At 39.5% G+C, this 13147-nt stretch overlaps 1 protein-coding gene across 1 annotated transcript in view; it reads left to right on the top strand.

Annotated features, from left to right (window-relative positions):
* The window catches only part of GLUD1 (glutamate dehydrogenase 1), a 38953-nt gene extending 26028 nt beyond the window's left edge, over nucleotides 1-12925 (top strand). The window contains exons 6-13 of the mRNA XM_009009605.5: nucleotides 2211-2390; nucleotides 3635-3772; nucleotides 3861-3998; nucleotides 4412-4492; nucleotides 5367-5490; nucleotides 6270-6361; nucleotides 10343-10405; nucleotides 11541-12925. Of these exons, the coding sequence (XP_009007853.2) occupies nucleotides 2211-2390; nucleotides 3635-3772; nucleotides 3861-3998; nucleotides 4412-4492; nucleotides 5367-5490; nucleotides 6270-6361; nucleotides 10343-10405; nucleotides 11541-11660 (936 nt within the window). The 3' untranslated portion in view covers nucleotides 11661-12925. The remainder of the gene's footprint in view (nucleotides 1-2210; nucleotides 2391-3634; nucleotides 3773-3860; nucleotides 3999-4411; nucleotides 4493-5366; nucleotides 5491-6269; nucleotides 6362-10342; nucleotides 10406-11540) is intronic.
* Nucleotides 12926-13147: the final 222 nt, after the last annotated feature.

The raw sequence follows: 13147 nt of genomic DNA, 5'->3' as shown, positions 1-13147 counted from the left end.
AATATTAGACACTTCAAATAATTGTGGTTTCGACTGTCTTTCCCAAAAAGGACAGTTTTCCACCTGTCACCTTTTTATGGCTAAATGAGCTCTGGGTGTGGTCTCTTATGTTTTTGGGTTTTTTTTGTTTTGAGATGGAGTCTTACACTGTCGCCCAGGCTGGAGTACAGTGGCAGGATCTCACTGCAACCTCTGCCTCCCAGGTTGAAGCAATTCTCCTGCCTTAGCCTCGCAAATAGCTGGGATTACAGTTACCCACCACCATGCCCAGATAATTTTTTCTATTTTTTAGTAGAGACAAGGTTTCACCATGTTGGCCAGGCTGGTCTGGAACTCCTGACCTCAGGTGACCCACCCACCTCGGCCTCCCAAAGTGCTGGGATTACAGGCGTGAGCCACTGCACCCAGCTGGTCTCTTTCTTTTTAACCAAGACAGTACGTTGAATAGTGTAAACCTGTGAGCAGTGGGCAGTAGCTCATTCTCAGAGCTAACAGCAAGAGAAAGTCTTGTGAAGCACTGCCCCTTGGATATACTGGTGAACAGTTTTCCTTCTTCAAGTGATAAGAAATCTAAAATCAAGGCCTAAGGGAAGGACCCAATTGTTTTTGTTGATCACGTCTAGATGTGAACTGGAACGTGCTGCTCACTGTCCTAGCCCCACCTAGAAGTGCAGTGTTGGTGGGAGAATTTGTTCTTCTCTGGGCTTTTAGGACCATTATGTATGCTGGGGATCCTGGCAGTTGGCGCCAGCCCTTACCCCAGACGGTATTTCCTTCAACTCCTGCATTTGCATTTTCACTGTTTAAAAGCATTTGGCACTTGGTTTGCATTTCTGTATTCATAAGTGTTAATTATTCATGAAAGCAAGCCATGGGAAAACTACTAATTCTATAAATCACTTTACTAGACTGCATTTTTCTTCCCTGCTTTCATCCTTTTTGTTGGTAATTATACAAATAATATAATTCTAATTCTCTCTGTAAAAATATTTAAACAATACAGATAAAGTTAACAGACCATTTCTTAACTCAGCCAGCTGGAACATTAAGGATATGCTGGGAGTTAGGGGTTTGGTGTGAAGTAAGGCATTTTGTTTCATTTACATAGATAGCAAATTGCTTCAACAAGTTTATTGACTATTTTGTACTTTTGCTACCGACTTAAAATTTTATATGGATTTTCATTTTATATTGATTGTCTGTACAAATTAAGACTGTCTCTAGTTTCTCCTACTCCATGGATGAGTTTATTCCTCAGTGTTCTGATTGCCATGTTGGTTGGTTGGTTGGTTGGTTGTTTTTTGAGACAGAGTCTCGCTCTGTTGCCCAGGCTGGAGTGCAATGGCACGATCTCAGCTCGCTACAACCTCCGCCTCCTGGGTTCAAGCGATTCTTCTGCCTCAGCCTCCTGGATTGCCATGTTTATAGTACATTTGATGCCTGGGAAGGGAAGACCTCCTAAGCCCCATTCTTATTTTTTCTAATTATACCTGTTTCTGAACAAGAATTTATGCACATCTTCAATTGAAAGAGGACAGTAAGATGGGTGGTGAAGACTGTTAACCCCCATCTTCACTTTGCAGAGCTAATCACTGCTACCAAAGATACTGTGCTCACACAGAAACACAGGGCTCTCACCCACACATACCTTTTTTTAAAAATGTTGTTAAATACTTTCATTAGTCTACTCTTAGATGAACTTGAATATCATGTTATATTAAGTATCAAGTTATATTTTAAAATTCCTTTTTAAAAAGTAGCAGAATACAACATTGAGTCTTCCCATCCAAGAAAGTTGTAAAGCCTCTTCCTGTCTCAGGCTCTATTTTGGTGACATGCTCAAATCATAGAGTAGATTTTAAGATACACATGAATGGGATGTGTACCTTGATTTAGTAGCACTTAAATACTTGTTGAAGGAATGATAGCTTCAGGCTGAGCTAGCTCTACTTTTGTGATGTTATTTGGACTTACTTTTCTACACTCCGTTTCTTCTGTCAGGAAATATAGTGTATTATATTTTCTAGGAACAGAAAGCTGAAAAAGTGAGTCTTGTCTCCACTGGTAAAATGTACGTTAAATACATTCATACACACACACTCCTAATGAGCATATTTTTAGTTAAATGACAATGTGTTTTGTCTTTATTATATTGGTTCAACAGAAAAATTGGCTTGACATTTCATTCTTTCAATTACTCCCTCTTACAGGATATTAATGCACATGCCTGTGTTACTGGTAAACCCATCAGTCAAGGGGGCATCCATGGACGCATTTCTGCTACTGGCCGTGGTGTCTTCCATGGGATTGAAAACTTCATCAATGAAGCTTCTTACATGAGCATTTTAGGAATGACACCAGGATTTGGAGATAAAACGTTTGTTGTTCAGGTAAAAAAAAAGTTTTCTTAATAACTGATAGGCATTAAGTTTTTAATGGTTTTGGAATTGTAATTTTAAAAAATACAGTTATCTCAGATCTCTTAAAAGTTAAGAGTGGTGGTTTTCAAAGTGATACATCTTGTTTTTTGAACCTCGGTATGATTCATGTAACTAGAACTGATTTAAGTATTTCTCAAGTATGTGTGAAAATATTACCAACTATCACCAAATTCAACCAAAATATTGGTCAGTATTTAAACTTGAAATTGTATCTAGAAGGGTAACTCTCTTAACATAATTCTCTCAATTTTATAGTATGTAGTAAGGTTTACACATTGACCCAAATTTGTTTGATGTATTAACATGTATTTTAATTAGGATAATCTTAATTAAGTTGGAAATTACTTTAAAATAGAAGTGGTGGCTGGGTGTGATGGGTCACACCTGTAATCCTAGCACTTTGGGAGGCCAAGGCCGGTAGATCACTTGAGGCCAGGAGTTCAAGACCAGCCTGACCAACATGGTGAAACCCTGTCTCTACTAAAAATACAAAAATTAGTCGGGTGTGGTGGCCCGTACCTGTAATCCCAGCTACTTGGGAGGCTGAGGCAGGAAAATTGCTTGAACCCTGGAGGTGGAGGTTGCAGTGAACTGAGATTACATCACTGCAGTCCAGCCTAGGCAACCCCATCTCAAAACATAAATAAATAAATGGCGGTGTTAAGTACACAACCGAGTCCTCAGTCCTTGATGACCAGATGTCCTGTGTTATAAAAAGAGATGTCAATAATTTGGAGAAATACAACTTTTATGTTTGATTGGTTTTTTTTTTGAGACCGAGGCTCACTCTGTCACCCAGGCTGGAGTGCAATGGCACAATCTTGACTCACTGCAGCCTCTGCCTCCTGGGTTCAAGTGATTCTCCTGCCTCAGCCTCCCAAGTAGCGGCGATTACAAGCACCTGCCACTATGCCGGCTAATTTTTGTATTTTTAGTAGAGATGGGTTTTACCATGTTGGCCAGGCTGGTCTCAAACTCCTGGTGGCGGGTGCCTGTAATCCCAATCATCACATTCTCAAACAGAGAATTTTATTGTTGAAAAGAAACCAGTTGGTACATTGTTTCTTTTAGCAAAAGAATTTTGGGAATGGCTTCTAAATGAACAGAATGTGGATTTACATTGGTCGAAATATGACTCTTGCTGTCTCTACCAGGCCTTTAATTTTTGTGTCATGGATAATTGTTCTTCACAGGGATTTGGTAATGTGGGCCTACACTCTATGAGGTATTTACATCGTTTTGGTGCTAAATGTATTGCTGTTGGTGAGTCTGATGGGAGTATATGGAATCCAGATGGTATTGACCCAAAGGAACTGGAAGACTTCAAATTGGTATGAATACATTTTTATGGCACAGACACTAAATATAAACATTTAAACTCTGGTACAGCTATTAATTGTGATTTTCAATCAATGGCAGCAACATGGGTCCATTCTGGGCTTCCCCAAGGCAAAGCCCTATGAAGGAAGCATCTTGGAAGCTGACTGTGACATACTGATCCCAGCTGCCAGTGAAAAGCAGTTGACCAAATCCAACGCACCCAGAGTCAAAGCCAAGGTGACAACATTACAGGAACCGGAATCAACATTATCAATGTGAATGACGTTAGTGGGGTCATAGAAAAGTCTGATTGAGTTTTCTCATTCTTTTTAACAGCTTTATTGTCGTATATTGCACATACCATACAGTTCACCCATAATTTAATGGCTTTTAGCTATCTGCACAGTTGTGCAGCCTTACCAAAAAAATTCATCTGCCTGACACTCCTGTAAAAAAAAAACCCTAGGTAAATAGAAAGGTGAAAGTTAGTTTTATACACTTCGTAGAACAAAGTAATCTTTATTAATTTAATTTTAATGAAATTGTGCTTCTCCCCACAGCCCCCGTTCATATATGCACATCTCTTGCCCTCAATGGAGGGGATTTGACGGTGTTGTTGGCATTTCTCTATGTTCCTGACTCTCTTGCAGATTATTGCTGAAGGTGCCAACGGGCCAACAACTCCAGAAGCTGATAAGATCTTCCTGGAGAGAAACATTATGGTTATTCCAGTAAGTCATCTATATTTATTAGGTTTTATATGTACTTAGAATCATAATTGTCTTTTGCAAGGAATTTGGAGAAAGAGAGGAATTATTCTCCCAAACACTAGTAAATTCGTCTTTATTTCACGTCTGAGAAAACATAGTAGAAGCATGGTTAGTTATAAGCCTGTCACTTTTCACTTTGATCTAAACATTTATTCCAACTTCAGGCTCTTTACGAAACGTCTTTAGCCCTCTAAGAGTCTGGTTATATAAATGTGCACTGTATTAGAAATACTATTCTAACTTAAGCTCTAAGATTTTCTGTATGATTCCTAACCTTACGCATTTCAAGTGCCCCTTCGGCTTTACTCAGAAAACTAATATGAGGAACACGTGCTCAGGTTTTTTTTAGCAGGTAGGCATTAGTCTACACCAAAAGTTAATTAGAAATTAGTGTGGGCTTGGAATGCATTTTGAAGAACTCCCTTTGCTGAAAGACACTTAATGTAACTGAAATAGGCTACCCTTAGGTAATAGGAGAAAGAATCCTGTCTTCTGAGAGGCCCTGTGGACAGTCCAATCCACTTGGTTGGTGGGCAAGCCATTGAGTGTGAGAACTGGTAGCGAAGAGGCTCTAACCAACGATTATTAGCATTCATTAATTAATAAGCAAAAAAATGATTTTTTTTTTCCCTAAATAGAAGAGGCCTTAGATGGAATTGGACAGGGAGTGGGAACTGTTAAACTAAGTGTGAAATTCCTGGTAACAGCTAAAATATATTTGCAAAATTTGAAGTTCAGTCTACCTTGGTATTTAAATTGAGTTCTTAGGTTCATTTTAAGCTTTTACTAAACCCATCACCTTCTAATTTCTTCAGTATCTTATTTTTGTGTACAGGATCTCTACTTGAATGCTGGAGGAGTGACAGTATCATACTTTGAGTGGCTGAAGAATCTAAATCATGTCAGCTATGGCCGTTTAACCTTTAAATATGAAAGGGATTCTAACTACCACTTGCTCAGTGAGTACCAATAATCTTGTTCTCCAGCTAATCTTTTGAGCCAGCTACAAGTCTGTAAAAAGGTACATTTAAGAGAACTTTTCCCTTTGGGAAAGAACGGAGTCTCAGAACAGAAAATAGTATTTGTCTTATGAAACTTAGACCAAAAATGTACAATGTCTTCCTGGATATTAACTCTCCCATATACTTATATTCAGATTTTTATTCTGTGATGTATTGTTCACAGGATATACTCTACAAGTTAGTAATATTTTTTCAAGTGTGATTTTAAAACCCCACTGTCGATACTCATTTTTGTCTCTGGTTGCTCTTAGTAAAGGCCTATCTAGTTTCAAGAATTGTTTTTGAGACTCCTGATGAGAATACTTGTTTTTCTTTGGCTAGAGTAAGCTCCACAGTTAAGAGTAGAATTTCTTGTCAAGCTGAAGTAAGACCAAGACCTCCAACTGAGCTGCTATACTCAGCCCACTGTGAGAATCTGGGTGAAGTGTTCCATCTATTTTCTTTTCTTTTTCCCCCAGCATTTTCTTTTTAATAGAGCCAAGGAAAAACCCTTGTAATGGGTGTTATGGAAACAGAGCAGTGACCTAAATTCACATTTATATAGGAAATTGGCAATGTGTTTTATTCCTTTTTGACTGAGTTTTAAATGTTTAACCCTTTTATGTCATTAAAACTCTGTTTTTTCAGGCTACAGTTATAGTTTAGGACTACTTTTGGTTCTACTTTATTTTTTTTTTTTCCATTAGCAATATCTTGATCTCTCGGTTTTTTTATAGTGTCTGTTCAAGAGAGTTTAGAAAGAAAATTTGGAAAGCATGGTGGAACTATTCCCATTGTACCCACGGCAGAGTTCCAAGACAGGATATCGGTGAGTGTGGTGACCCCACAGTTGTACTTAGCACACACTCTCTGCTCTTTCCTTCAGAAAGAGCTGGTTAGACTGATTTCAGTTGCGGCATAGTCATTTGTAATTAGCTTGACAGTAACTGCGAGACATGAGTGTTGTGTACCTTCCTTTTTCATTACATTGTAATACTGGAGTAAGAATCCTCATGACTACTAACAAAAATTTTCTTTTTTTGAGACAGAGTTTTGCTCTTGTTGCCCAGGCTGGAGTGCAGTGTGCAATCTCGACTCACCGTAACCTCCTCCTCCCAGGTTTAAAGGATTCTTCTGCCTCAGCCTCCCAAGTAGCTGGGATTACAGGCATGCACCATCATGCCCAGCTAATTTATGTATTTTTAATAGAGGTGGGGTTTCTCCATGTTAATCAGGCTGGTCTCAAACTCCTGATCTCAGGTGGTCCGCCCGCCTTGGCCTCCCAAAGTGCTGGGATTACAGGCATGAGCCACCACGCCTGGCCTAATAACAAATTTAAAATAAATAATAGTTCTGCTTTTGGTATTTTTTATGCACATGTTTTAACAGTGAATGATTATTATGTATTTTAGTCATTTTAAGCTTCAGAGAAATAGGAAGAATTGAAAAATAAGCTTTTGATTGAACTATGTGGGAGTCCGAAGCCAACCTGGGGAACATAGCAAATCCCCATTTCTACTAAAAGAAAACAAAGAAAAAACTTTACCAGTAAATGACAGAAGACATGAAAAACAAAGTCACAGCCCATAAGCCTGGGGAAAAAATTTAACCTCATTGTTAAATACAAATTTTAAAAGTGTTTTTTAAAATTTATTAAATTAACAAAAACTATTAATGGACCTTATATATACCATGTATGTGGTGAAACAGTTGTACCTTTATTCTAGTGACAGTGCAGATGGGTGCAGCTCTTTGGAAAATTTGAAGAGTTATTGAAGTGTTCCTGCCCTTTGGTCCTATGATAATCTCCCCTCTGGGAATTTATCCTAAGAAAATAATTCAAGAGAGGAGCAACAACTCCATGCTTGATGGTGTTACTGAAATTATGTGTACACAGTTTTAAAATTTGGTTTAATTTAAAGTCCAGTGGCAGGGAAATGGCTGCATTATAATACATCTTCTTGGGAAATACTCAATCATAGAAGATAATTTAAGAATATATTGGCTGGGCGCGGTGGCTAACACCTATAATCCCTCTTGGGAGGCCAAGGCAGGTGGATCACGAGGTCAAGAGATCGAGACCATCCTGGTCAACAAGGTGAAACCCCATCTCTACTAAAAATATAAAAATTAGCTGGGCATGGTGGTGCACACTTGTAGTCCCAGCTACTCAGGAGGCTGAGGCAGGAGAATTGCTTGACCCCAGAAGGCGGAGGTTGCGGTGAGCCGAGATTGCGCCATTGCACTCCAGCCTGGGTAACAAGAGCGAAACTCTGTCTCAAAAAAAAAAGAATATATTGCAATGGCTAAGTTATATCTTATTAAATATTCAGTGATGGAAAATAGTTCTCAGACTATATTGTTATATGGGGAAAAGTTAAAGATTTTGTTTTAAAGGAGAAAAAAACTGCTTTAGCCATTCTGGGTACTATCTGTGCCCCTCAGTAACCTTCCTTTTTCCTAGAGGGACGTCTCTGTTCTGGTCCTTCTATCTGGAATACACAGATCCCCTCCCTACTTAAGTGTCACTGCAGCTCTGTGGCTCTCTCTGAAAGTCTCCTGTGTGCTACTGTTTTTACATAATATCCATCACAGGTGACTAGCAGTGCATTGGAAGGGCCTGCTGCCAGAGGACTGTTGATCCCTCCCTTTAGTCACCCCACTGCCCAGCATATGCCTTGTCAGTTAAAAAAAAATTTTTTTCCAGCTCCTTTCTCTAGTTTCCCCCTCCCCATTTGGCCCTATCAGGACCCACATCATTGACCCTGCCATGTTTCTACTGGGGTTCCTCATAACCCCAGTGCCCTCACTTCCTTCCTTATCTAACTTAAATTACATGCTCCTTCATTACAGTCACTCCCTGGTCTTGTTTCCTTTTTCATTGTTAATCCTAAGCCCAGCCATGTTTCTACTGTCCCTCATACCCCCAGTGCCCTCAATTCCCTCCTTATCTAACTTAAATTCCATGCTCCTTCATTACAGTCACTCACCAGTCTTGTTTCCTTTGTCATTGTTAACCCTAAGTCCCAGTGGTCTCTTCCTTGCCTCTCTCCTGTAGGAGGCCCAGCTGGCAGTTCACTCCCTGACCACTAACCTCAAGTAGGCACTCAGAGCTTCACAGCAATCATGCTACTTTTCTATGCTCCATTCATTCTTCCTACTTCCTGAGTGATTATATCATATTTTCTCCTCTTCTTACTGTCCTGCACCACAGCTCATGACCTGCTATCTGTTCACAGATAAAACTGAGGCACCCTGAGAACTTCCACATCTACCCAGCTCCTGGTACCTATCCCCAGTCCTCTTGTCATCTCCCTTCTAATAGATCAGCTCTTTGTGCTTTCATTTCTTAGGTCCAGTTCTTGTTGTGGACGTTGGATGGTTTGTCCTCAGATACACTACTCTAGCAAGTCTGCCCCTCTCTCCTACTTTCAGCAGTTTTCCATGAGTCATTCCTGTCAGCTTACCAAATGCTGTTTTAAAAAATATATAAATCTTATTCCCACTTACCCTTACAGTATTGCCATTTGTTTCCTGTACAGCAAACCTCCTTGGAAGAGTTGTATATACTCAGTCTCTATTCTTCTTTACTTGAACCTACTCCACCAACACTATTCTTGTCAAGACAACAAGTGACACTAGCATTGCCAAATTCAGTAGCTATGTTTCAGTCCATCTTACTTGACCTATTAGCAGCCCTTGTCACAATCAACACTCCCACCTTGAAATATTTTCTTAGCTTCCAGGACACCACATTCTCCTGGTTTTCTTCTTACCTCATTAAACATTTCTTCTCAATTGTGTCTTGCTGGTATCTCATCAACTCTCCACTCTCCTAACATTGGAAAGTCTGAATCCCTAAACCACTTTTCTATCTAGATTGAAAACTTCAGTGATCTACTTAGCCTCATGGTTTTAAGGCCATGTATATACACTCTCTTCCCACTAGAATATAAAGTCTGTGAGAACAGTATTTTGATCTTATTCTCTGCTGTGTCCCCTAGTACCTCGAAGAGTATGTACTCAATAAGTGTCCAACCTCTATCTGTGACCCACTTTAAGTTTTTGTCTGGCATATGTGTTTTGTAGCTTCATATGTCACATTAAGAGTGGTAGTGAGTTAATTGTCTTTAATGTTTTAGAAAGCATTCCAAGAAACAAATTAGGAAAGAGATAAGCTGAATTGATGGTGGAGGCCCTGGGTCATATCCCAGCTCTAAAAATAGATATCTGTAACCTTGGCCAACTTATATGGTCATTAGTTTCCTCATCACTAAAATTAAAAAGCTGCTAAAATCCATACAGCTTTAAAAGTTGCTTGTACTACTGAATACATAGGCAGAATTCTACCCCTTAGCCACTATGGGGTTTAATCAGATTCCTTTCTGTGTTCTACCTGGTGTCCCTGTTCTCTGCGGAGCTGAGGTGAACGCACCATGGCACAAACAGCGTGACACATTGCTCAGTGCATCCATGTCTCCATGAGTGGAGGGTGCTCATCTCACTGCATGCCCTCATCACGTCGCTGTGTCCATAAACTCTTTATTGTTTTACCATGATCTTGTTTCAGGAGTATTTGTTTGCTGTAAAATATAATAAAAATAAATTTTGGTTAACAAGCAAGTGTTTTAGTAAGTATCAAGATTCTGTGTCTTGATTCTGTATCTTGATACTGTACAGAAATAACATATATCTTTGCTGAAAGAAAAGTTCTGTCTGGTCATATATTAATTTAAGAATCCTTTGTAATCTTATACAGGACACAAAGCAGGTCTTTGTGGTTTTGTTAAACTTGTGTTTTTCCTAATAGGGTGCATCTGAGAAAGACATCGTGCACTCTGGCTTGGCATACACAATGGAGCGTTCTGCCAGGGTATGTGTGCAGATGCTGTTTGCCTTCCGGCTAGTCACATGAAGTGCAACTCAACCGTGTTATCTCAGCTGCCAGACTCTGTGCTGATAGAAAATAGCAATGTGTTAAATGGTCCTCATTTGTGTGTAGCAAAACACATGCTTTTTCAGTCTCAGATGAGCAGTTTTTTCAGTCTTCAAATATGTTTCTGAGGCTTTGGAAAGAAATAATAAGGCCAAGTTAGGATGTAGTGATGTTGGCAGCTAGCCCAATATTGAGTTGTTAGCCAGATTGGATTGCAGCTCAGTGTACCAAAACTGTGTTGAGCTACAGGAGGCTACCTTACTATAGAATCTGGTATAAGCAAAAGTTCCTTTGACTGCTTGATCTCTACTTTAAGGCTTCAACCACAGTTTGGGTCCAGTTTTCCTAATTTCTTGGGTTCAGATTCTATCTGCTTGGATTTATATTGAAATAGCATAAGCAGATACTGATGAAGAAGGTGGTGCTTCTTAGTGCTGTTGTTTTTGTTGTTTTTTAATTGAGATAGGGTTTTTGTGCTATAAATTCAGCCTTTTAAAGTATACAATTCAGGATCCTTTATTATATATACTAGCCATCGCCACTATATAATTTTAGAACATTTTCATCACCCCTTGTTTTTTGTTGTAGGGTTTGGAGACAGAGTCTTACTCTGTTCCCAGGCTGGAGTATAGTGGCACAATTTCAGCTCACTGTAACCTCCACCTCCCCAGTTCAAATAATTCTTGTCCCTCAGCCTGCTGAGTAGCTGGGATTACAGGTGTGAGCCACCACACCCCACTAATTTTTGTATTTTTAGTGGAGATGGGATTTCACCATGTTGGCCAGCCTGGTCTTGAACTTCTGACCTCAAGTGATCCTCCCACTTCAGCTTCCCAGAGTGCTGGGATTACAGGCGTGAGCCACCGCACCTGATCACCCCATTGTTAAGTCCAAAGACTTAGGCCCTCCTGCCTGGAGGTTCTACTGCTAGAGTAGTTTGTCTTTGGCTGCCCAAGTCCTGCCTTGAAGCAATGAGAGGGTAACTTGAACCAGGCCTGTCTGGGCCTTGTGTGTTTACGGCCTGGCCGCTTGAGTCAGGGTCATCTTCACTGTGTTTTCCCTTTCATTTCAGCAAATTATGCGCACAGCCATGAAATACAACCTGGGATTGGACCTGAGAACAGCTGCCTACGTCAATGCCATTGAGAAAGTCTTCAAAGTGTACAATGAAGCTGGTGTGACCTTCACATAGATGGATCGTGGCTGACTTCCTCACCACTCTCTTCACCTATAACTTCTGCTGACCTATCACGAGTTTACATGTAACCACAGAAATCCCTTTCTCTCCTGACTCATTAGATAATGGATACCATTCTCAACAAGTCAATCCAAATCAACCCCTTAAGGAGAAAGAAATTAAGGTTAGGGGATCATGTACAAGCTGAGTGTGAAAGTAGAAATCACCTACACCAGAGAGCCATTTTGGTGTTTTGCCTTTAAACAAAAAGTCTCCTCCATCTGGCTGTGCAGCCTTGCCCTGTGGCTTTTCCCAACACAATCAGTGCTATTGCTGGGGAAGGGACAGTCAAGAGCAGTCAGTTGCTTACTTATGTTGCTCTGGACAAGTCTGGGACATGCTGTAACTTTAACACTTAAGTAGGTGTGTGGCATTTTCAGAAGGTGGCATGGTCCTCAAGTGAGTTCTTAGTATTTTATATCAGCAAAATAACTCAATTTTACAGGTTGCAAACAAATACAAAAGCTGTTTCTGCTTATGAATTTTATTCTTTTAGAATAAAATAAGTACATGCTGCTGTAATAAAATTGCCTTTAATCACTTAACAAGCCTAACCTTGACTCAAACAGTGAATGCCTATAAAAATAATAAATGGAAAAAACTAGTATTTTTATATCATGAAACAGTGTCATTTATAGCTTCTCAGTCATGTATTGTTGTCCAGCAAACATTGAAAGCCCTGTGGATAATTATCTTCATACCTGCAAAGATGATGGAGGCTATTTTCGTTAAAACTGTCAGAATTTGCTAACTATAATTATGACATGTAGGCCAAAGAATGCAATAACCTCCTTATCATGTTAACTAATTGTTCTCTTTTGAAGATCTATTGTTGACTAATTGAAGAATAATTCAAGTAGAGTGTCCCAGAAAAAATCCACTGGGTTCCCTGTTTGGAGTCTGGCTGGCTCTGAGCATTGCCAATGGCCCCTACTCACCTGACTTTATGTCCTCTCCTTTTAGAGGCTGTGCATTCTGTACCCAGCTTCACTCATAGTCGGCTGAAAACAGCCTTGAGTTGAGTGTTTCATTTGGGAGTTACTTGGTCAGGGCCTTTTGAACAGTAGTGTCTCAGTGAAGTGCTAGATAATATATGTGTAAGAATGAGCTTTTTTTTTTTTTTTAATTATAACACCCTTTCAAAAATTTCTAACAACTTTGTAACTGCATGGCTTTACCTGGTGATAAAAGCGGTTATTAAAAGTCTACATTTTCCAAAACTTAACGTTTATTTTCTGTGTTTTACCTGTGGTGCTTTCTCTTTTCATAAGTGATAATACTACAGTTGGATTTCTGAAATGTTTATAGTGACCACCTACATAACATTTCCTTCCATTTTATTCTTGAATTTTTTTTTTTTTGGTACTCTACATGTTCAGAGAAACTTCTCTAGTAACGAACTATAAAATGATCGCTAAAAGTTTAGTCTTTATTCTTTAATT

This window comes from Callithrix jacchus, chromosome 12, assembly GCF_049354715.1.
Source record: "Callithrix jacchus isolate 240 chromosome 12, calJac240_pri, whole genome shotgun sequence".
Lineage (NCBI taxonomy): Eukaryota > Metazoa > Chordata > Mammalia > Primates > Cebidae > Callithrix > Callithrix jacchus.
This window is presented reverse-complemented; position numbering and strand designations above follow the sequence as displayed.